Here is a 22,123-nt window from a genome sequence, read left to right as displayed (position 1 = left end):
TGTCAGAATTGAGAAAATTGTAGGATATATGACAGGTGAAGAACTACGACTATTAGGGCCACACATGAAGAAAAAAAATATGTCGACATTAAACTCAACAACGACATTAAACTCAACATTTCGAGAATAAAGTTGAAATGTCATGTCGACTTTAATCTCGACGTGTCGACTTTAAAGTCGCCATGTCGACATTAAACTCGACATTTCGAGAATAAAGTAGAAATATTATATCTACTTTAATCTCGACGTGTCGACTTTAAAATCGACATGCCGACATTAAACTCGAAATACAGTTTAAACATAGCATGCAGTTTAAAGGAGAATTTCGGTGTGATATTGACCTAAAGTGTGTTGAAACATGATACCGAGTGTGAACGTATGTCTCATAACCCACCTCGGCTTGTCCCCTGCACTCCAAAATCTGGCTTAGTTAGCCGATGCTACCAACAGCTTTTTCAATGGTGGTGCTTCGGCATCGGGCTAGCCATGCAAATAAATCATTGTTTTACACCATTTACGAGGCTCAATGTATCTCCACTCTTCATTGGTAGACTTCCGAGGGCCCTGACATTTAAAACGAGACATTGAGAACTTTGAAAAAGCACTGGTAGTTTACTTACAAGACGATTTACACAGACAGTACCTGTCTGTATCAAAACCGCAGTTTTGGAGGAAATATTGTAGTTCTTATGCAGGAAATGCAGTATTTTGGACACAACAAAACGGCATTGTACTGCATACTGTACTTTGGGCATGAAAATACTAGGCACTATAGCCTACTGTAGTATAACTGAACTGATTTTTTTGTAATGGGATATGTACAGCAAGCATCAAAAGCAAGCAGCCCAGACCCTAAAACTGGGCATTTATAGCTGTGAAAGTGATTCACACACAATTATTTTTCTTTCTCCTTGTCCTTTAAGGGGAAAAACACTATATTTGGTAATTTCCATAGACATCCAAAATGGGGCAGGATGATTGTATTGGGAGCACTGAGGTGTCAGATGCAACTGTTAAAAACATAGTTACAATTTGGGGAGTTCAGAGTTCAGGTCTTCGCACTCTGCCTGACATTTAAATGGGGCCCCCCGGTGGTTCTTTTGTGTGGAAGTGAGAAGCTTTTTGTTGATATTACAGGCTGTCTGTCTCTTAGGTGAAAGCTCTTTGTGAGGTGTCAATCTTAGGATTTCAGTGGTGGAGAAAATGATGTCACTACAATGAAGTAAGCATTTATTTCAAGTTAAGTGGCTACTGCTCAGTATCTATCACATGCCATTTGAGCATCATGAGGACAATGACAAAAATATCAGACATTGATTTGCAGAAATGAAAAAAAATCATTTTATTTTGTCAAACATCCAGGCAATTTTAAGTTAATTCAAAGACGTCACCAACTGATGATAATGAAGTTGGGTGGATACTTCATTGATGAAATAAGCACTAATGGTTACACAGTGACATATTTCCTAAGATGAATACATGCAAGAGGAAGCAGGGATGTAAGAAACATTATATACATTATATCCATAATGCAAACATCATCCTTTCATAAATAGAAATATGAGAAGGCATGGCATAAAAAAGCATATCTTGGAAATAACTTCAACAAAGTAGACTCTGCACTATGTTTGTGAACAAAATAAATTTATCCTAAAAAAGTATTGAAAAAAAAAATGTATCCTAATCAATCACAACAAGATAATCAATGTATCAATAGCAGATTTGTGGACAAACATCTCTTATCAGATGTTCTTGGACAAACATAGCCCCATACATAAGAGGATGACACACATCATTGATTACAGTAAAAGCAAGAACACGAGCAGGCACTCCTTACCTGTGCACAAAGCTACTGTAACAGATAGTCCTAAAACACAACCAATTTCCTAGTACAAACTTGTCTGAACACTATTTCTGTTGGGGCACATGGTCAGAATCAGAATCAGCTTTATTGACCAGGTTTGCGTAAACAAATAAGGAATTTGACTCCGGTTAGAGTACCGAGGCAGCCATCTGCGGCACCATTTGAAAAATACAGCATAACATGAGGAGAGAGGAGGAGAAAAAGACAACCCCCAGATGTTGGGCTCTGGCAGGCTTTTACACCTCTTGGGTGAAGAGGGAGGGGCTGCAGACGTAGGAGTCTTTGGGGTTATCTTCCAGAAGCTTCTCCAGCGGGTTAGGCTCCTCCATCTCCTGAGGGTCAGACTCAGGCAGCTCGGGCACCGCGAGGTGTTCCGTGGGCACGGGGGCCACGGGGGTCACAGAGGTCACCATGTGGGGCACGGCGCTGGCGGAGCAGGACGGGTACTGAATGACAGGGCTGGGGAGAGTGGCCAGGGGTTGTGGCCAGGGGATGTAAGTCAGGGACGCGTCGTGGAAATCCACCGTCGGCAATGCTGCTGAGGTTGGAGTTATGGCCTTTATGTGGAATAAAAGGTAAAAACAAAGAAATTAACATGTGGGCAATTTAATGTACCCTATCCATTTTTGTAAGCTATATGTTTAAAGAGTACATAAAACATGTTTGTCAGTAGAGTAGTTTATGAGTAGATTGCTCTCATATCTCTGTGAAAGTTAAGAACATTCAATTCTCACAAAATGGGCCGCGAAAGTGTTGCTCAACAGCTAGACTTTGACACTGACACTGGACACTGACATCTGTCAAGAGGGAAAACCCCAATCTCTCTCTGCCTCTCCCAACACAAGGCAAAAACATTGCCACTGACAAGCCCAGAGGCGGAGAGCAGAAGCCCAGAGGGGGAGAGCAGAAGCCCAGAGGGGGAGAGCACATTGCCACTGACAAGCCCAGAGGGGGAGAGCAGAAGCCCAGAGGGGGAGAGTACATTGCCACTGACAAGCCCAGAGGCGGAGAGCAGAAGCCCAGAGGGGGAGAGCAGAAGCCCAGAGGCGGAGAGCAGAAGCCCAGAGGGGGAGAGCAGAAGCCCAGAGGGGGAGAGCACATTGCCACTGACAAGCCCAGAGGCGGAGAGCAGAATGTGAAAAGAAGAGAGATAGAGATGGTGACACGGACACGGACTCTGACGAGAGCTGAGACGAGGAGAAAGTGTGGTAGATGGAGAGAGGGAGGAAAAAAAACAAACAAGAAAAAAGAAACAAGAGAATCTCTCCATCTCACCATGTTGGTGAAGAGCGGCGTGTGTGTCAGGGTCAGCAGGGACGACGGTGCCACCATGGTGTAGCTCGGACAGACCTGCTGGACGTACATGTCCGAGGAGAAGACGGAGGAGGAGACGGGGATGGGGACGGTGTCGGACTGGAGGTAGTCCGAGGGCGCCCAGTGGCTCACCTGTTGCAGGGTGGGAGGTGCAGGCTGGGCCAGCCATCCAGGGTACAGAGCACCAGCATCCGTCACCACATCACCACCAACACCACTGGGCCTACCCTCCACAACACCTGAAGGCCCTGTCAATAAATGATTATAGTTATGGTTAAGGTATTTGACAGATGCTTTTGTACAAAGTGACTTACACTATAAAAAATACTACATTAGTTAAAAATAATAGTTTCAAATAAATAAGTTCAAAAAGCCTACATTTAGCATAATGGTAATAACAACAAAATCAATAACAATATGTATAAGTGTATACAGTATAAGTATATACAGTAATTGGTAACACTTACAATAATGGTATACTATTTAGCGTTAGGTAAATATTAGTTAAGCATTAACAAACACTTAATTCATAATTATTAAGTATGTTTTCAACATTACTTAAGGATTAACAAATGTGATTTTTCCTTATTAATAGAAAAACACACTGATAACACCTAAAATACTAAATAAGACTATTAATGAGGAGAAACACATTTGTTAATCCTTAAGTAATGTTGAAAACATACTTAATAATGATGAATTACATGTTTGTTAATGTTTAACTAATACTTACCTAATGCTAAATAGTGTAACATTATTGTAAAGTGTCACCCAGTAATTACAGTATTAGCCGCATTGTGTATAAACGGCAGGACAGTGTTTTACGCAGGTAAAAAAACAAAATCATATTAATACCATATTAACTGCCCCAGTGTATTAACCTCTTAGCTGAATACATTTTGCAAAATCAATGTATAAAAGTATATAAAAATAAAAAAATATATAGAATTGATAATACAAAAGAATATCAGCAAATGTCAGAGTTAGAAATTATTGAGGACTAAACTCACCAACATGAGTATATGATGGCAAAATGCTGTTTGGAATCACCACCTGTTGGCAAGAACAGAGGTTTTACCTGTTTCACCTTACAGCAATGCTATGCAGCATTTTACCACTTCACCACAGATAAGGTAAACACACCTGTCGTTCTCACTAGCTGCCCAGGTGTTGCAATATTTAGTTTTGTGGCCCAAGACAGAGTGCTCCAGTATTTTTTTGAACAGCTTGTATAGCATTGCCTACGATATTGCCAATCGACAGCAACTAACAAGCTTTTACACATGCTACCTGTGATATTGGTGTTTCCTACATGCCTTTTAGGAAGTTAGCTTACTAATTTCAATATCAGTGATTGCATTTCAAAAACAAAATGGTTAAAAAAAAGATGAAGATGAATGAATTAACCCTGACTTCTTATTTGAACAAAAGCTTTTGTTGACCAGTATATGAGGGCTAATGATTGATTCTGCTAATTCTCCCCTTAGGTATTTTTCACTGAGGCCAAACAACACTCACAGCACCAGTAAAGGTGCACATGCAACAGCAGCAAAATCACATGCAAACACTCAAACATGGATTTAGTTTAACTGAGAAAATAACACCGGCAAGACATCAAAAGTAGACATGCATCAATTTAAAGTCTCCCCAGACTGAAAGTGCAAGATTTCTCCATTAGTGAATGTAGGTGCAATGATTAATGAATTTCGCAATCATTACACGATAGTGTTCTGCATACATGGCGACGGGGCATGCAGAGACAGAGCGTGTTGGAACAAAGAGCATCGGGAGCACACACCTTGAGAGAGGGAGTGGCGCTGAGAGAGAGATACACTTGTTTGCGGCCTGCCGTGGACACAGTTCTTACACCTACAACTAAAACAGTACCAGCAACCGGAGTGTGCTAAAGAGATGTGGTGCTCACTGCAAAGAGATTAAGAGTGTGCTTAAGAGACTTGGTGCTCACTGCAAAGGCAAATGGGTGCAAATACCCTCACCCTCCCTTTTCATGTGCTGTGTGAGGAGGATCTTTCTCAATATCAGCATCAGATTACCAGGACCTAACTTGGTCATCACTCACCAACAACAGTGCAACTCAAACTCACATTAATAAATTAAAATCCCTTTCCACAGCCAATATAGTAATTGTGGTTGGTAGCAGTACATGTCTAAATGACAAAAACAGACTTTTTTAGTACAGAGAGCATGGCCTTCAAGTGGAAGATTATTAGATTTGAGAGGGTACTTAAGAAGGGAAGCCTTTAAGATATTTGAGTTGAGTACAGTCAGTGTGGACTGTGGTGTGGGGTAGGTGTGGTGTGGGGGGGTGTAGGTGTGGGGTAGGTTTGTGGGGGGTGGGGTAGGTGTGGGGGGGTAGGTGTGGGGTGGGGTAGATGTGGGGTGCTTAGGAGGAGGTTCTCCCAAGATGTCATAAAAGCTAGAACCGCCGCTGATGAAATGTTAAATTGGCAGTTTTGTGGGTATAATTGCTCTCCTTGCTCTCAGAGGAGGCAGCCTAATGATTAACCAACAGGGCACGAAGTGAAAGTGTTTTGTAAGTTATGAGGTGAAGGGGGGCAGGTGCCTCCTACCTTATGCTTCAGAATGCAGAGCATGGCAGAAACAAAAAGTACCAGTACCAACATATCCACAGCTCAAGACCTCTGTTTCAAATGACACCCTTCTTTAGACCTTAACAACGAGAATGCTACAAGTGAGCAGGACTCTGGGATTAAGTCACTGGATCGGGGAAATACAACATGCTTTCAGCTATTAATGACCTGCCTTTGATTGCCTTGAAGTCCAGATCCAAATGTATGCAGACGATACAGTTATGTATACCCATGCAACAACTAGAGAACAAGCTGCAGCAAAACTCACGGCAGTACTAGAAAAAGTATCAGGCTGGTTAAATCTCAGTTGCCTTACTCTTAATGTAAGCAAAACAGTGGACATGTATTTCTCTATCAAGAGGAATGTCACGCAACATCAGCCTGATATTTGTACTATAGGAGAGGCAATACATATTGTTGAACATTTGAAGTATCTGGGCATAATTATTGATTCTAACTTAAGTTTTAAAAAAACACATAACTCCAACGTTTAGTTAATTTTAGACACATAAGACATCAGTTACCAATAGCCGCTGCTAAACTGTTTTTGCATTCAACGATCTTCTCACATTTATCTTACTGTTCTACAAGCTGGTCCCAGGCAGGTGTGACTACGCTATTGTTCTACAAGCTGGTCCCAGGCAGGTGTGACTACTCTACTGTTCTACGAGCTGGTCCCAGGCAGGTGTGGCTACGCTACTCTTCTAGCAGGTGTGGCTACGCTACTGTTCTATAAGCTGGTCCCAGGCAGGTGTGACTATGCTACTGTTCTACAAGCTGGTCCCAGGCAGGTGTGACTATGCTACTGTTCTACAAGCTGGTCCCAGACAGGTGTGGCTACGCCTAACCCCTTATGTGCCCTCTACAAACAAGCTGTGAAAGTTATTGACAAAAAAAACAAGAACTTTTCATCACTGCACCGTCAAAAAAACATAACCTATTAACCTTTGTCAGTTTTCTCTGTTTTGCAGACATGTGTCTGATGTATAAATTGACCCATGATCTTGCACCACCACCTCTCAAGCAATGTGTCATTTTGCAGAGATAATGTAAGGGCCTCCAGGGCTTCTGTAAGAGGTGACTTTTTTTTTTTTTTAAAGTATATATTTTTGGGCTTTATGCCTTTAATGATAGGACAGTGACAGGAAGCGAATGGGAGAGAGAGCAGGGGTGGGATCCAGAAAGGACCACGGGGCGGGAATCGAATCCGGGTCGCCGGCATACGGTGCAGGTGCCCCAGCCAAATGCGCTGGGGCCGAGAGGTGACTGTTACACTCAATTTAAGAAGTCTACATTTGGTCAATCAGCTTTCTCATTTACAGTAGAGTGCAGTAAAAAAGTGGAACTTAATTCCACTTCACATTAGAGATTGTGCAAGTCTCACCAGTCTCCTGAGCATAATTCTCAAGGAGAACTACCTGAGCCTGAGTTGTCACGACTCCTGTCATAAACATATGACCATATGGAAAACTAGGCTTTTGAGTTACTGTTTGCACATCCCGTTAGTCTTTAATACAAATTGCATGTTCAAGACTACTCCCCATAGAGGAATCTCACAGATCTCACAGATTAAAACCCTTGAATCAGCCCATGACAGCTGCCCATAAACTGATATAATGAATGAGTTCCTCGGAACTCCCATGACTCCCATGTTTGGTTACCGTGGATCTGGCCTGCAGGTTAAAAGGGTCACTCCCAGAGTGTGTGTTGAATGCAGGGATTTGGGACTAAGAGATGTATGGGCAACAAATGACAGTTACAGATGCTTATCTGTGGGGTCTGAGAGAGGTAAAGTCCTCAGGCAGATGACCAGAGATGTATTTACTGCCAGTGATTGAGTATTTTTAGGTTAGCTTGCTGACCCACTATTCTCCTCATCACACAGATGTTAAAGGGGCTCTAGTCTACATAGTCACCCACAGCATTCCCCACAGGTAATACCAAAGTTGTGTTGGGGTTTCTGCTGAAAGCGGAATATGCCTTTATCTATGTGATGATAATTTAGTAAATTTAGTAAAGAATGGGGGGCACACATGTGGGAGTGAGGAGTGTGTGTGTGTGTGTGAGTGGGAGAGAGAGAGAGAGAGATGGTATGTGTGCGTGTGTGAGAGAGAGATAGAGAGAGAGAGAGAGAGAGAGTGTTTGTGTGTGTGAGGGGGGGTGAGGAGAGAGAGAGAGAGGATGTTTGTGTGTGTGTGGGGGGAGGCTTTTCTGGCATTGCTCTGTTCATTTGCATAGGCCTCCTGCCCTCTGGCAGTGCAGGCGTAATGGATTAACTGTCGTTCAAAAACACCTGGATTATATAAAAACCAAAATCCCCTTGCAGGACAAGACATTGTGAGGAGGTCTATGGCTTCCTGCTACACCAGATAACTCCCACTGCCCACTACAGGAAGACATATATTTAATATATATTTTACATGTAAAGACACAAAACACAAATACACATTTGTTCACATATCATGCATGTGTCCATTGGACAATTTTAGCTGACCTCCTAGTGTAAAGAAAGAACGTTACACTTTCTCTCTATCTATGTCTATGTCCACAGATATTTCTGGAGAATAGCGATGCCTGTGTAGCCGCCAGGGCGTGCGCTGGAGGGAGGAGAGTCTCGTGGGCACTCACAGCGGTAGGGGGGGATGTTTTGATGCTGTTAGGGTTGTGGCTTCCTCTTTTTCTCCTCAGCAGTTCCTTCACAGGATCTTTGACTCGTACTCCCTGGTATGGCTTGGAGTTCGGTGGCTCAGTTGCTACTGTGTGGGCATAAAATGGGCCAAGAAAAAGTCATACCCATCATCTAGTTACATAACATGTCACAACATTCACATGTGCATAACTTCCACAAAATTGTAAATTGAAGTTTAAGTATTTAGGTTGCAAATATCCTTTGCAATGATGCAATGTGCATACTGATGTCACCGAGGGCTTGATGGTTGGACCTTGCTGGTAATCTAATGCAAGGATCTGATCATGAAAACTTTACAAATTTCGATTCTCTAGGCCCTGTGTGTTCTGAATGTCTGGCTCCTGACTGATTTATGGTATACATGTCATTTCATCGACAACCGCAGGGAACAAGCCTTCCGAAAACCATTTACAGCTCCCCTCAAGCTCTTCCATGAATAACTTGGCGGTACCCTTGCACAAGCGATGGGACACAACACGGGCTGTTGCGCAACACACACGCATGGGGCAGCAGCATGGTGTGTGTCTAATACCAGATTCTGTGGTCCTGTCGTGGCATGTGTGAAGATCATGGGCGTAGATTTAGGGTGGGACGCTAAGGACTAGTCCTAATCAATATTTTAAGATGACAAAATTGTCCCCACCAATATTTTAGCGAACTTATTTGTGCTGCTGATCATTCCGACAGCCAGCACAACAGTAAAATAAACGTCGTCATATGATTTGCTGAAAAACAGAGGGGGAGGGGGAAGGGTTATCTGCATGCACGCTACAGTAGGTCTACACGCACGGAGAGTGTCAAAGCACAGGCTACTGTACTTGTTTGCACCGGCAGTCAAGCGAGCGGGTGTGTCAACGACAACGGTAAGTTAGGGCTGTCTGCCAAGCCTATCCCAAAAAAGGCCAGAGTAAAACATTGTGATATTCCCTTTGTCCTTCAGCATGTACATGTTTGCCCCTTTTTGTGGTTTGTAGATCAGCTTTGCCACCCAAAAATACTAAGCTTTTTCATTGAGTCTAGGCAAAATAATTAGCCATACAAACTGGCAACTGGTGACCAGGCTTTCAAATGCGGATTTTACTGTTTAAAATAGCATATTACCCAGGATATTGTCACAGCTAACCTAGCTTCTGTAATCTTTCAACCAAAGTTAGGAGTCATGTTGAATAAGGGTTTCCCGCACGGGCAGTCACATAGGCTATAGTCATTATCACTGACTGTTAGGCTAATTGGGCTACCAATCTTGCAGTCGCAATAAACAATGGATTCGAGATATTTTCCTGTTCCTATATTCTGTTTATGTAGGCTAATGTATTTGTGAATGTAGCCTGCACAATGCAAAGAAATAAAAGATAAACTGGTGCATTTCCATAGGCCTACTCATAGAAATGAACATTGCGAGACACTTATCTCTTCTATGATCTCATCCCATAAAGATTTTCTTTGACTTGTTAGTTTTTTTTTTAACATTTATTTTATCTAATGATATAGCAAACATGATTAATTGAATCCACATATCCTTGCACTTGCGAAACTATTTTTCAGCATTCACGTTCCTCTTAAAGTGACAGGCACTCAATTAGATTTACACACCAAATGTGATGATATAGACAAGTGTAGCCTAATAATTTAAATATCAATATGATGTAATCAAATTACTAAATATGTTTAGCTATTAGTAATCATGCAGATCATAAAATACTATAAATAATTCTCAATATACATTTATAGTTTATATGAATTGCAAAATATGAAAAAGAAACCTATGACAACCATCACTTTCTATGTGTGTGTGTGTGTGTGTGTGTGGAGGGTCAATCAAATTCTATGATTGCCACTGATGTGAATGATCTCACAAATCAGAGTGGAGTGCACGCACATCTCCAAATTTAAACAGGTGCTGGGTATAAGGCTTAGCCGACAGGGATATCTGACAGGGATACCTGACGAAGACCTCTGGTCGAAACGTTGTACTAATAAACTGGGAGCTTATAGAAACAGTGTGCGGGTATCTTTTTATTTTTCAATGATCTCACAAATCACACAAACCAAATCAAATTTTAAAAAATCGCAATTGTATCGAAATCGAGATTCTTCACTTGCTATTGGTATTGAAACAATAATGTTGGTATCGTGACAACAGGAGTTGTGGATGTGTCCCCACCAAAGCTGAGACCAAACCTACGCCCTTGGTGAAGATGGATATGTTTGTAGGAAGTTAACCTTGGGGGGTCAAAGACATGTCTCCCGCTGTCCCACAAGCACCTGCTGAAGAATCTGGTCCCCTTCAGCCAATTCTTGTTCCACTATCTGCTTCCTAATTTGAAAGGGGGAAACACTTCAGTAGTGTTGAACTGGAACCATACAGGGCAGGTACACTCCCTGCTTTTGGCAAAAGCCCAGTTGTATTAATCCACTCAGTCAATTGTATCTGAGCTAATGCTATCAAAGGTGTACACTCCCAAAAGTTCAACAGCAGTATGGGGTCAAGCATCTCACGCATGCCTGAGTAAACGCCGCACATTTGTTTGATTTGGGAATTCCAGCTTGAATCCCCATGGATTCAACAGCACTGCCTGTAAACCGAGTGATTTCCAGAGAACCTCAATAAAGCCTTTGTTTACCTGGAAGGGCGTGGTGCTTCAGTGATTCGTGATAAACAGAGGCAGCTGCACTTAAACAGACTTCAGGGTGAGAACAGGGATTTATTCATCAAGACTGCCCCATTAGATATGCCTCTTTGTACAATAGCAGCAGCATAATATTTGGAATGATTGGCGCCCAATTTTGCTCCACCACAGTGTTATTTTCACTGCTTCACCAAAGGTCATTGGTACGGTATGACACAGTATATGATATGATATGATTATGATATTATATGATATGATATGATGTATGGCATGATATGGTATAGTATTTTTTATTGCTAAAACTAGGTTACCAACTCACACACTGCATGTACACTTCCATTAAACACTGATTTATTTGCTTTAGAGCAAAAACAGTCTACATGTAATCTTCACTGACAATCTATATCTGCCATAACAAATTATCAAAACTAAAAATCAAAACATTAAAAGTGATACAGGAAAAGCCCTTTGATTACGAATTCGGAGTCATTCAGGCCAGTGTTATGTGTTAAACCTGTCACCAAATGTAACATTTCAACACAGCTTTTACAGCTCTGCAAGTCCCAACACGTTGCACATCCACCACATAGCCCACAGTGAAGAGTAGCCTACTAGTGCGCCTTTAGCTTCCATCTCACAGTAAAGATGACTAGTGCACCTTTAGCCTCCATCTCACAGTGAAGACGACTAGTGCGCCTTTAGCTCACATGGACTGCTTTGTGAGCCACACCCTGCAGTCGCAGTCCTCTGTAAACAGATCAGGTGTTTTGCTAACGGAGTAGCTGAGGAGGGAAAGGGTGCTGCTCTCTGTGCCACACAGAGGCAGCTCACATACATTCACATTTATTAAGTTAGCAGACACTTTTATCCAAAGCTCTTACAGAATGAGGAATAACATTCAAACTACCGTATTTTCCAGACTATAAGTCGCACCAGTCAAAAAATGTTTCATGAAGAGGAAATAAGACTTATAGTCCGGAAAATACGGTATAATGCAGAAGATTAGGTAAGAGATCAGAGGAAGCTTCTTCCCTGCCGCTGTCACCCTACTGACTAACCCCCAACCCCCGCCTCCTTGCCTGTGTGGTGTTCATGACCAGGGACAACAAGGAGGCGGGGCGTTCTGCCCCTCACCAGCCCCCTCCCCCCCGGACAATCGTACTACTACAGTATATCCCATCCATAGTATTCTATTTATATTTTATAAAATGTGCATACTGTAATTACACTTATACATAGCCATATAATACTGCTCTTTATACTGTTCTTGCTGCACATACAGTACACTTATTTTTTTACTACTCCTATGTTACTGTTACTACACTGCACATATTTGTACATAGGCCTACTATACATATATATCTGTCTATACGGTACATACTGAATATCCATATTTATTGTTGTTTTATAATAGGCTATTACTGTTAATACACTGCATATCTATATTATTTTTACTGCTCTTATAATGTTACTGGTATTACACCAAAGAGTATAGAAGTAACTCTTTGATTACACTGCACATACTGTATCTGTACATGTTGCTCATACACTGTTGTTATTGCCTATCCATATCTATTGTGCTGTTATACGGCTACTGCTAATACATTGCACATATTTATATTTAATTTATATTACTGTAAACCATACCACTTTCTTAACTGTATACTACACTGCACTATATATCTTATACTGTTTATACTGCACCACCTGTACTGTGTATATCACATTGCACTTTTCTGCTTTTTTGCACTTTTGTTTAGACGCAAACTGCATTTTGTTGTCTCTGTACTTGTACTCTGTACAATGACAATAAAGTTGAATCTAATCTAATCTAAAGTGTTTGGAAGAAGATAGTGGCAGAGGGAGAGGGAGATGAAGGTTGAAGGAGAAAAATATGGAGGTGTGTGCTAAATGCATGCACCTCTTCTCTGATGCCTCTTTTTGCACTGTAGCTTTTATTAGATTTAACACTTTTCACTTTGCCCATCTTTCAAATTAGGGCTCACTATCTTGTGTTCTATCACTGTAAGTGACCTTCATAGGGCCCACTATCTTGTGTTGGAATCTGTGGCACAGCTCATGCATGGTTTGCTCCATCCATGGTTTGCTGAATCATCCCACAGAATTCAGTACTGGGGTTACTTCTGTTCATCATCTACCTCTTTCCCCTCGATTACATCTTGGCACTATCCACTTTCACTTCTGTGCTGATGACACACAGCTCTATGTGTCCACCAAACTAACTACCACTCTCCCTCCCAATACCCTCATTGCTCGTCTCCATACAGACATGGATGACAAGCAATTACAAATGGCAATAAACAGTATCTCCTCAATCCCTTTTGGCGTTTTTTCACCTCAGGAACATCTCCAGACACTTCAGACTGCACCGGCTAGTATTAGAGACAGGCGTCTATATGAGACAGGCCTTTAATTCCCTTTACACAACACTTTTCCTCTGCAAAGATGGAAAATATTATTGAATTACTGTAAACACACTGAATGTCTACCCATATGACTAGGCTATCTGATGACAATTGCAGATCATCATTCATTTAGTGTTGTTCATTGAGTGAGATAAGATCCAAATAATGGGGCTAGCCAGAACAAATGAAACACGTTTTAATCAAACGTAATTTACAAAGAGATCATATCACACTGAAAGCATATTTAAAAGCAACCTAGCCTATATCTGTCCTCTGTCAAATACAGTTGCATTATCAGCTCTAACCAAAACTGTTGCAATGCAAAAGTGGAACATGCGTAATGTTTCATTTATCCTTCCTTTTCGGCATGAATGAAACTGCATGAGAGAGCATGAACCATATCGTTTCTCCCGTATTTTATTTGGCAAATTTGAAAACAGTCAGCTTACATTTCAAATCATTTCTCTTTATCGCCATGGCGGTACGCATTTAAAACAAGGAATAATGTTAGCAAACTCTTTTGTTTTGTTGCCAGCATAAAAACAAGCTTACCATCGGCCTATCCGCAGATTTAAAACAAAAGGGATGAATTTAACAATGACAAAGTCGGACATGTAGGCATAGTTCATATTGAAAAAAGTTATACAATTTGGAACTTTTCCCCACCACAGTCTTTTAATGTCATCTAATCATAACGTTAGCGTGCGCAGTCTGCACCATACTGGCTTAAGCCCAATTCACACCAAAAATCTCGCAACGAGATGAACTGCAACATTCTATAAACCAGCAAGTTGATGCAACATTCTAAAACCTTGCAACTGCGACTAGACATGGTGAATGCTTTGCGACGGCTTGCAAGGATGTGCAACATCTAATTCACACCGCTGCAACAATGACGATCTGACGGGTTTTAGAAGATTACAGTTTTTCTCGATCGTTTTGATACCTGTGTCAACTCTGAAATCACACTCTCAAAACAGTTAACACCCGTGTCTGAACAAAAGCACTCTGGACAAAATGACACATTTTGCTTGCAAAAGGCTGTTACTCTCTCAAAACACTTAAAACACGCAGCAAAAGCAAATCTTGCCTTCAAACACTACAACTTGTTGCCAATTAAAAAACACTCTTTAATCAATCATTACACACTGGACAACAAAATGCAAAATCTAGTTCTCAAAATGAGCATTTTTGCTATGTCTGTTCCATTACTTTCTCACTTTTCTGGTAGGTCTATCAGAAAAAAACTGTGAAAAGACAAAATGTACTACATAAAAAAATAATTTATTCATTCCTCCCAAGATGTAACTGCCATTGTCATATAAGACATACAGTAAATACCTAGACAGAGACAGTAAATTTCATTGAACTACAACTTGTAATTTTTCATCGAAATAGACCTACAGTAAACACCTTTTGTACTGTTTTCTCCTCCAAATAGGCAATACTTTGTCTAAATGTGCATTAGATCCATACTTGCAAATAGCAACACAGAACAGACATCTCTTATGTATAATGAATGATTGCTGATTGAAGAATTGTGCAAAGGAGTTTCACGCAGGTGTATCAGAGATTCAGACTTATGCAAGGAATCTATACCACCTGTGAAAAGATGTTTTCCTTTTGTTTAGCATGGGAAAACCAATAGAGTTTGGGGCTTTTGAATGACACCTGTGTTAACTGTTTTGCAAAAGGGTGTGAGAAATGTGTGAACCCAATCATGAAGACCAAGTGGGTTCTAGTTTACTTAAGCAGGTAAAAGCAATCGAGAAAAACTGTAAATACAACCTGAAACTAAAAAAACAGACCAGGCCTCTATTTGAGACCGGCCTTTAGCCCAAACCTGTAGCCACACCAGGTGTTTGAAAGAGACAGGCATCTATTTGGGACTCGGCTATTATTTGAATTTTTCCGGTATACTGAATATAACACCGCTAAAATGTTTTGGATAAAAGTGCCAGGCACATGAATAAGTGTGTGTAAGCTTGCTGTGCCACTACACTGTGCAGTTGCACATGCTTCCATAGTCATGCTATGCTGAGAAACAAAAAAAACAGCTTTCATTATCTAGGTCTCAATCTGCGCTGCAAACTTTGAATTCTTTAGAATCAATAAGGGATTTATGGATTCCCAGGTAGTGTGTGTGTGTGTGTGTGTGTATGTACATACTTGGGTACCAAGTACAAGTAATTGTGAGCAAGACTGAATTTTACAACACAAAAGAGGAAGTGTAACAGCTGTGTAAGATTTAGAGGTAAACCTATTTGCATACAAAGATTATGGCAAGCAGTCAGGAGTCCAACCTCCAAAAATACCTTCCTCTTTCCTGTGTGGCACAGTACATGTGTGGACCTTTATTATTTGGAAGACATTTATTGCACCTCAATTTAGAAATGTCAACAAATTAATGATTATATACATCTCAATAAAGAGAGAGAGAAGCAAACTTAGCATGCTTACATACAGTATTACACCCTACTCAATTATCAATCACTAATTCATTAAGTTTATAATACACCCTACTCCTTTAATTCATTAAGAGTTTACAGTATTACACCCTACTCAATTATCAATCACTAATTCATTAAGTTTATAATACACCCTACTCCTTTAATTCATTAAGAGTTTACATTTTTACACCCTACTCCTTTAATTCATTAAGAGTTTACATTTTTACACCCTACTCCTTTAATTCATTAAGAGTTTACATATTACATCCTACTCCTTTAAATCAGAGTGTATGTCCATCTTCCAATTGCTGCAGATCAACATATTGTTTCATGTTCATTCTTGTCAGTTCAAATTCTGCCATTAAAAAAAAAAAAAAAAAAAAAAAAAAAAAAAAAAAATAGACAAGTGTTCATTGTGTATTCCAAGTGGGTGACATTAACCTGCATGCATTTGCAAAGCATGCTCAAGCAAGCAAGAAATCCTAAACCACAGCAGTGCACCAACACATTCTTTTCCATTCTTTTTGACACCCTCTGATTTCCTGAAGGATAAACCACCACATTTATGACTCAATTAATGAATGTAATGAATTAAATTAGATTTCATATTCAATATAATATCAAAACATGCTGTATATATTCAAATACAATTCATTAAAGAATGTATACATTTGAAGTATACACTTTCAATGCTTCCAATATAGCACTCAAGATAATAGACCCTGATTTGAATTAAGGGCCAAGTGCAAAGTCCTAAATCTAGCCAAAACTAGTTTGATAACTAGACTGAATCAATTTGCTAATTAACACCATAGGCAAAATCTATAGGCACAAACATTGATGATCCAGCTCAATGCTGCCTAATGCCACCCGATTAGCTCGTGCATAACAACTTTCCTTGTTGATTGACTGAGCACTTTGTCTTCCATTTTTAAATTAGGGTCCATTTTTGTGATTACATGTGACCATGTAAAAACTAGGAGTTCCAACAGTAAATGCAATATGCCCATGATCTACAGTACGCATGTCTCCTGTATGAAACCTACTCCTTTACCGTGATACTCACTCTCATAGAGCACCTTACAATACACACTGAATTAATGACTCAGTCCCTGTCCTGTCATGCTTGATCATCCTTAAGCACACTATGTTGATATTTGATTTAGTTTATATAGAATATTGAGTATTTAGTTTTCAGTATCATGTTTATCTTCTACTGTCTCTATTGTACAGTGGAGTTTTTTATTTGTATATTACTTTTTCTGCTGTAAGTGCATGTTGTGTGTGATGTCTGTATGCTACTGAGACCTTGAATTCCCCCTTGGGGATCAATAAAGTATCTATCTATCTATCTTCTTTTCAGCCTGTGTTCTGTGTTTCTGGGACATCTCAGACCAGTCCAGAGCAATTAGCTTGTGTTCTGTGTGTTTCTGGGACATCTCTGACCAGTCCAGAGCAATTAGCTTGTGTTCTGTGTGTTTCTGTGACATCTCTGACCAGTCCAGAGCATTTAGCTTGTGTTCTGTGTGTTCTGGAACATCTCAGACTAGTCCAAAGCAATATGCTGAGTGATGGATACAGACGAGCTGCTGACAGGAACTCTGGGGCTTCTTTCCCGCACACACAGGGGTTTTCTCCTGTGATAGGCCATCTAAACGGCTGTCAGGGCCCAGTGGGAGCGCCCCTGGTCCATGTCTAATGGTGGGGCTTAAGTTACAGGGTTCCTACTCATTTTCCATTTCAAAATGTATTCGATTAATTTTGATTTTGGGCAAAGTGCAAAGTCTGAAGTAAATAATCCTGCTATATATGTAATTATGGTTTATATATGTTAATATTGTTTTATATGGCTATATATGTTATTATGGTTTTATAAGGTTATATATGTTATTATGGTTTTATATGGTTATATATGTTATTATGGTTTTATAAGGTTATATATGTTAATATGGTTTTATATGGTTCTATACGGTATGTTAGATAGACAGATGAGATAGATACTTTATTGATTTTTATTAATCCCCAAGGGGAAATTCAGGATCTTCGTTATTATGGTTTTATATGGTTATATATGTTATGGTGCAGCAGATTGTAGCTGTAAGATCTAGAACTGCCCACATTTTGCCTTTTGGGGTCTGTACCCAACTTGGCTATATATTCCTAAAAAAAAAATGCAATTGGCCATTGTTGGACAATATTCAAACAGCTCTGTGTTGGAATGTATAAGTATATATACTCTTTTGATCCCGTGAGTGAAATTTGGTCTCTGCATTTATCCCAATCCGTGAATTAGTGAAACACACTCAGCACACAGTGAACACACAGTGAGGTGAAGCGCACACTAATCCCGGCGCAGTGAGCTGCCTCGGGGAGCAGTGAGGGGTTAGGTGCCTTGCTCAAGGGCACTTCAGCCGTTCCTACTGGTCGGGGTTCGAACCAGCAACCCTCCAGTTACAATTCCAAAGTGCTAACCATAGTCCAAGGCTGCCCCATACGAAAGTTTAATGCTGGCAGAGGCCTCAGAAATCACCTAAGATGTATTTTTTGGTTGCAATAACTGGGTTAATCAGATAATACAGTGTGTATTTCTTCTTTTCTTTTATAACATTTAAGCAGAAAAAAGGCAGAGGAAATTTTTGTACAAACACAACCATCTACAACTGCTTTAGGCAGAGCTTCGTAAACATACAGCACCACTGCACTAGTATACACACACAATGGTGTAGAGCATGGCCTACAATACAGCCTAGGTTCAACGCAGAAACAAATCGCACATCTTGCATTGCTTCCTTCAAAGTCAATGACATCAAGCTCACTCTCGTCTCATACTGTACATTATTTATATTTTAGAAAACACTGTAGATTCAATAGTCTGGAAATGCAAATATTTGATTATACTGACTATTATGATGTATTCAAATCTTCTTTAAAACGTTGACTTCCTAAAGCATGTGAAGAGTTTGGTTCCAAAACGCTATATCTTCTTTTTTGAAAACATTAATAAGTCATGTTATATAATTGTGTATTTCAGGTAATATCAATAAATTTGCAGTTCTGTTGTTTTAATTGAGTATAGATAAATCAAATAACAACAGTTCTACTGAAATTACTTGGAAAACAAAATGGAAAAAAAGATGATTTATGAAAATTCATTAAAATGGTGGATATAGCGTTTTGGAACCAAACTCTTCATGTGCAACCCACTATAGCCTGACTGATACATACATAATATATTTATACATGTATACATATATTCCAATGTACTCACAGTTTCTGAGGAGCATGGTTATGCTATAAAATTTCTTGCACCCTTAATTTGTTTGTGTTTACAAATATGATGTGTCTCTTTCAAATGGCCGGAACGGACAGAATAATGGAGATTAGTAAAGGTTATAATGAATACCCATGTGGGCTGTACCACTCAGCCTGCTCAAAACGTCAGTGATGTCACCACACTTCAAACCACAAGTTCCTCTGAATCTCAAGTAATGACTCCCTATCTGTCAGTAAATCAACGTATGTTTACATACATCAACATAAAAACATACATCTATACATCAACATACACACATACATACATCAACATACATGCATTCATACATACATAAAGTATGTTCTACAGGCATAAGTACATCTCCATCAGTCAATAAATAGATTCTCATAAAATCTTCAAATGGATACTGGCCATTAAAGCAGAAATTACAAATGTTGGTTTATTGCTTCTTGAATGCCTGGCTGATCTGAATCATGGTATGTAATGCAAAGACATTCAGACTAACTTATGCCACAATCTCTATTGTTAGTTTATGGGTAGAGTAGGCACAGCAGGTATGTTAGGGGTACAACGTGAGTTGTTTATGGAACTGAGAATCCTCTGTGCTCTCGACGACTGTTAGAATCATTTCACGTCCAGCTGCACGGCCGTCACACCTCACAGCCCTCTCTGCTCTGTGGCTCTGCCAGATTGTGGGAAAACATTGTGGCCTGTTAACTTCACACTGCACCAGGAGTGAAGCACTTCGAGTGGATGAGAACAATGAAAACACATATAGTGCACACCAATCTGCAAAAGAAAAACAATTACTATCAATTCCCAATACATGAAAGGGAAGTGTATGCAGACATACTTACAGTTGGGTTTTGTCACTGGTTTAAATCTATGTCTTGTCTGGGTTTTTTTAGTCCAACTGTAACAAATCTCTATAGGCCATCTAAGACCGCCAGGGAATTTCCCTTGATTGCTCTTCAGTGATGGGTTGCCATTGTGAATCCTGTGTTAATTGTTCGGGTATATGATTAATGTCTTTAGTTAACAGAAACATAGCAGAAACATATATTAGTTAAAAGACTATGTGATATTAACACAAATAGTTTTCTTGTGCAGTGGATAAAAGAATTCCTTACAGACTGATCACAAAGAGTAGTGTTCAGTGGCATTACCTCTGAGACAGTGATCCTAAATACTGGGGCGCCTCAAGGCTGCGTTCTTTCACCTGTCTTGTTTTCCTTGTACACCAATGAAATGCATATTATGAACTCTACGTGTCACTTGTATAAGTATGCTGATGATATGGTTGTGGTTGGTTTAATGCAGGCAGGGAATACAGTCAACTAATCAGCATATTTTAACTGTATTGAAGAGCTTATTAACTGGTGCCATGACAGAAAAAATCCTGCCATGACCTTGTACCTGTTGTAATCAATGACCAACATGTAGAGGAGGTAGAGGAGTTCAAATATTTAGGAACATTCTTTGACTCCACTCTAAGTTTTACTAAAAACACTGAGTACATTTTTAAAAAGGCAATGCAGCATTTATATCTACTTAGGAAGTTGAACTCATATGGGGTCAGCAAGGAAATTTTAGAGACTGTGTATAGGAGTCTGATTGAGAGTGTGCTGACATTTGATATGTATACCTGGTTTTTAAAACCTGGGGGTTAAGAACAGAAACAAGCTATCCAGAATTGTTAAGCTGGGCAGTAAAATAGTGGGTAAAGGCCAGAGACAATTGGCAGAAATATATACTACACACATGAGACGTAAGGTCCAGCACATTGTGTCTGACCCAGTGCATCCTCTGTTTACAGAATTCAGGAAATTGCCATCAGGAAGGAGGTACACAGCTGCAATAGCAACCAAAAACATTTACAAAAAGTCATTCATACCCAGTGCAATATCACTACTTAATTCACAATAGTCCATGCAAGATATCCATATTCATCTTCTTGATACCGGTCTGTTGTGAAAGTGTTATTTATTGTTGTTTTTAAGGGTGACTGTTATTTGTTTGTTGTATGTATTGTCTATTTGTATGTATGTATTGTCTATTTATTGTGTCTGTATTTTAGAAACCCACCTGTGGAGTCAAAGACAAATTTCCACTCTTGTGGACAATAAAGCTATTATTGTTATTAGTTACACCAAACAAACAACAGGAAAGAAAGTGGATGAGAAGTTTTGAAGGGCTTTATGACGGATTAAGAGACTTTCATTAGAATTAGTCAGGATTGAATTATTCTAAAATTATTGGACCTTCTAACACAATGATTGACATGTAAATGAAATGAGTGTACTAGCATACCAAAATATCCCAAGGTAATTGCTAATCTGTCTACCTGGCCACCTTACCACTGATATCATTCAATTTTACTTTACTTTTTTTGAAATAGGATGCATTCATTTCTTCTTCTGTGTTTTTCTATATCTGTTCTTTACTGTCTTGTTTTCTAAAGCAGATAATAGAATTTGTATTTCCAATACAAATCTTTTATTCTGTGACACTAAAGATAGCTTACGGATAGTCTCCCTCTCTGTGTGGGGAACAGAAGTGTCGTAAGGTTTTCACTGAGATGGAGGAGAGGCACAGGTTCAAGTCCGACCGACCGAGCTGATGCCTTTATCAAAATCTTCAGTCGGGTAAGGTAGCACATATGCAGAGTGCTCTCCTTTGGCCTGTCAAGGAAGTAGAGGACAAAAAAGGAAATCTCACAGACTCCCCCATGCACCAATGCAGCCTAACCTTCTGTTACCACGTCAGGTGCAAACAGGGTGCAATTATGTAGGGCTAAGTCATTAACAACAACAGTTTAAAGTCAGTTATAGCAAAGCCTGTCCAAAGGTGGCTCAAGATACTCT

General features: G+C 39.9%; 1 protein-coding gene across 3 annotated transcripts; it reads right to left on the bottom strand.

The window, feature by feature from the left end:
* Positions 1-1,367: 1,367 nt before the first annotated feature.
* On the bottom strand, positions 1,368-19,364 carry LOC125309530 (POU domain class 2-associating factor 1). Of its 3 annotated transcripts, none has more exons than XM_048266516.1 (5): positions 19,254-19,364; positions 8,419-8,546; positions 4,189-4,231; positions 3,140-3,426; positions 1,368-2,421 (listed from the first exon to the last, which is right to left on the bottom strand). In XM_048266516.1, exons 1-5 carry the CDS (start codon positions 19,267-19,269, stop codon positions 2,101-2,103), a joined length of 795 nt encoding a protein of 264 aa, XP_048122473.1. In that variant the 5' UTR covers positions 19,270-19,364; the 3' UTR covers positions 1,368-2,100. The 3 variants fall into 3 exon arrangements, with proteins under 3 accessions (XP_048122473.1, XP_048122472.1, XP_048122475.1); XM_048266515.1 differs by lacking the exon at positions 19,254-19,364 and adding an exon at positions 10,703-10,744; XM_048266518.1 differs by lacking the exon at positions 19,254-19,364 and adding an exon at positions 10,703-10,744 and having other exon boundaries at positions 3,311-3,426.
* Between the last annotated feature and the right edge of the window lie 2,759 nt (positions 19,365-22,123).

Source organism: Alosa alosa, chromosome 16 (assembly GCF_017589495.1).
Source record: "Alosa alosa isolate M-15738 ecotype Scorff River chromosome 16, AALO_Geno_1.1, whole genome shotgun sequence".
Taxonomy (NCBI): Eukaryota; Metazoa; Chordata; class Actinopteri; order Clupeiformes; family Clupeidae; genus Alosa; species Alosa alosa.
This window is presented reverse-complemented; position numbering and strand designations above follow the sequence as displayed.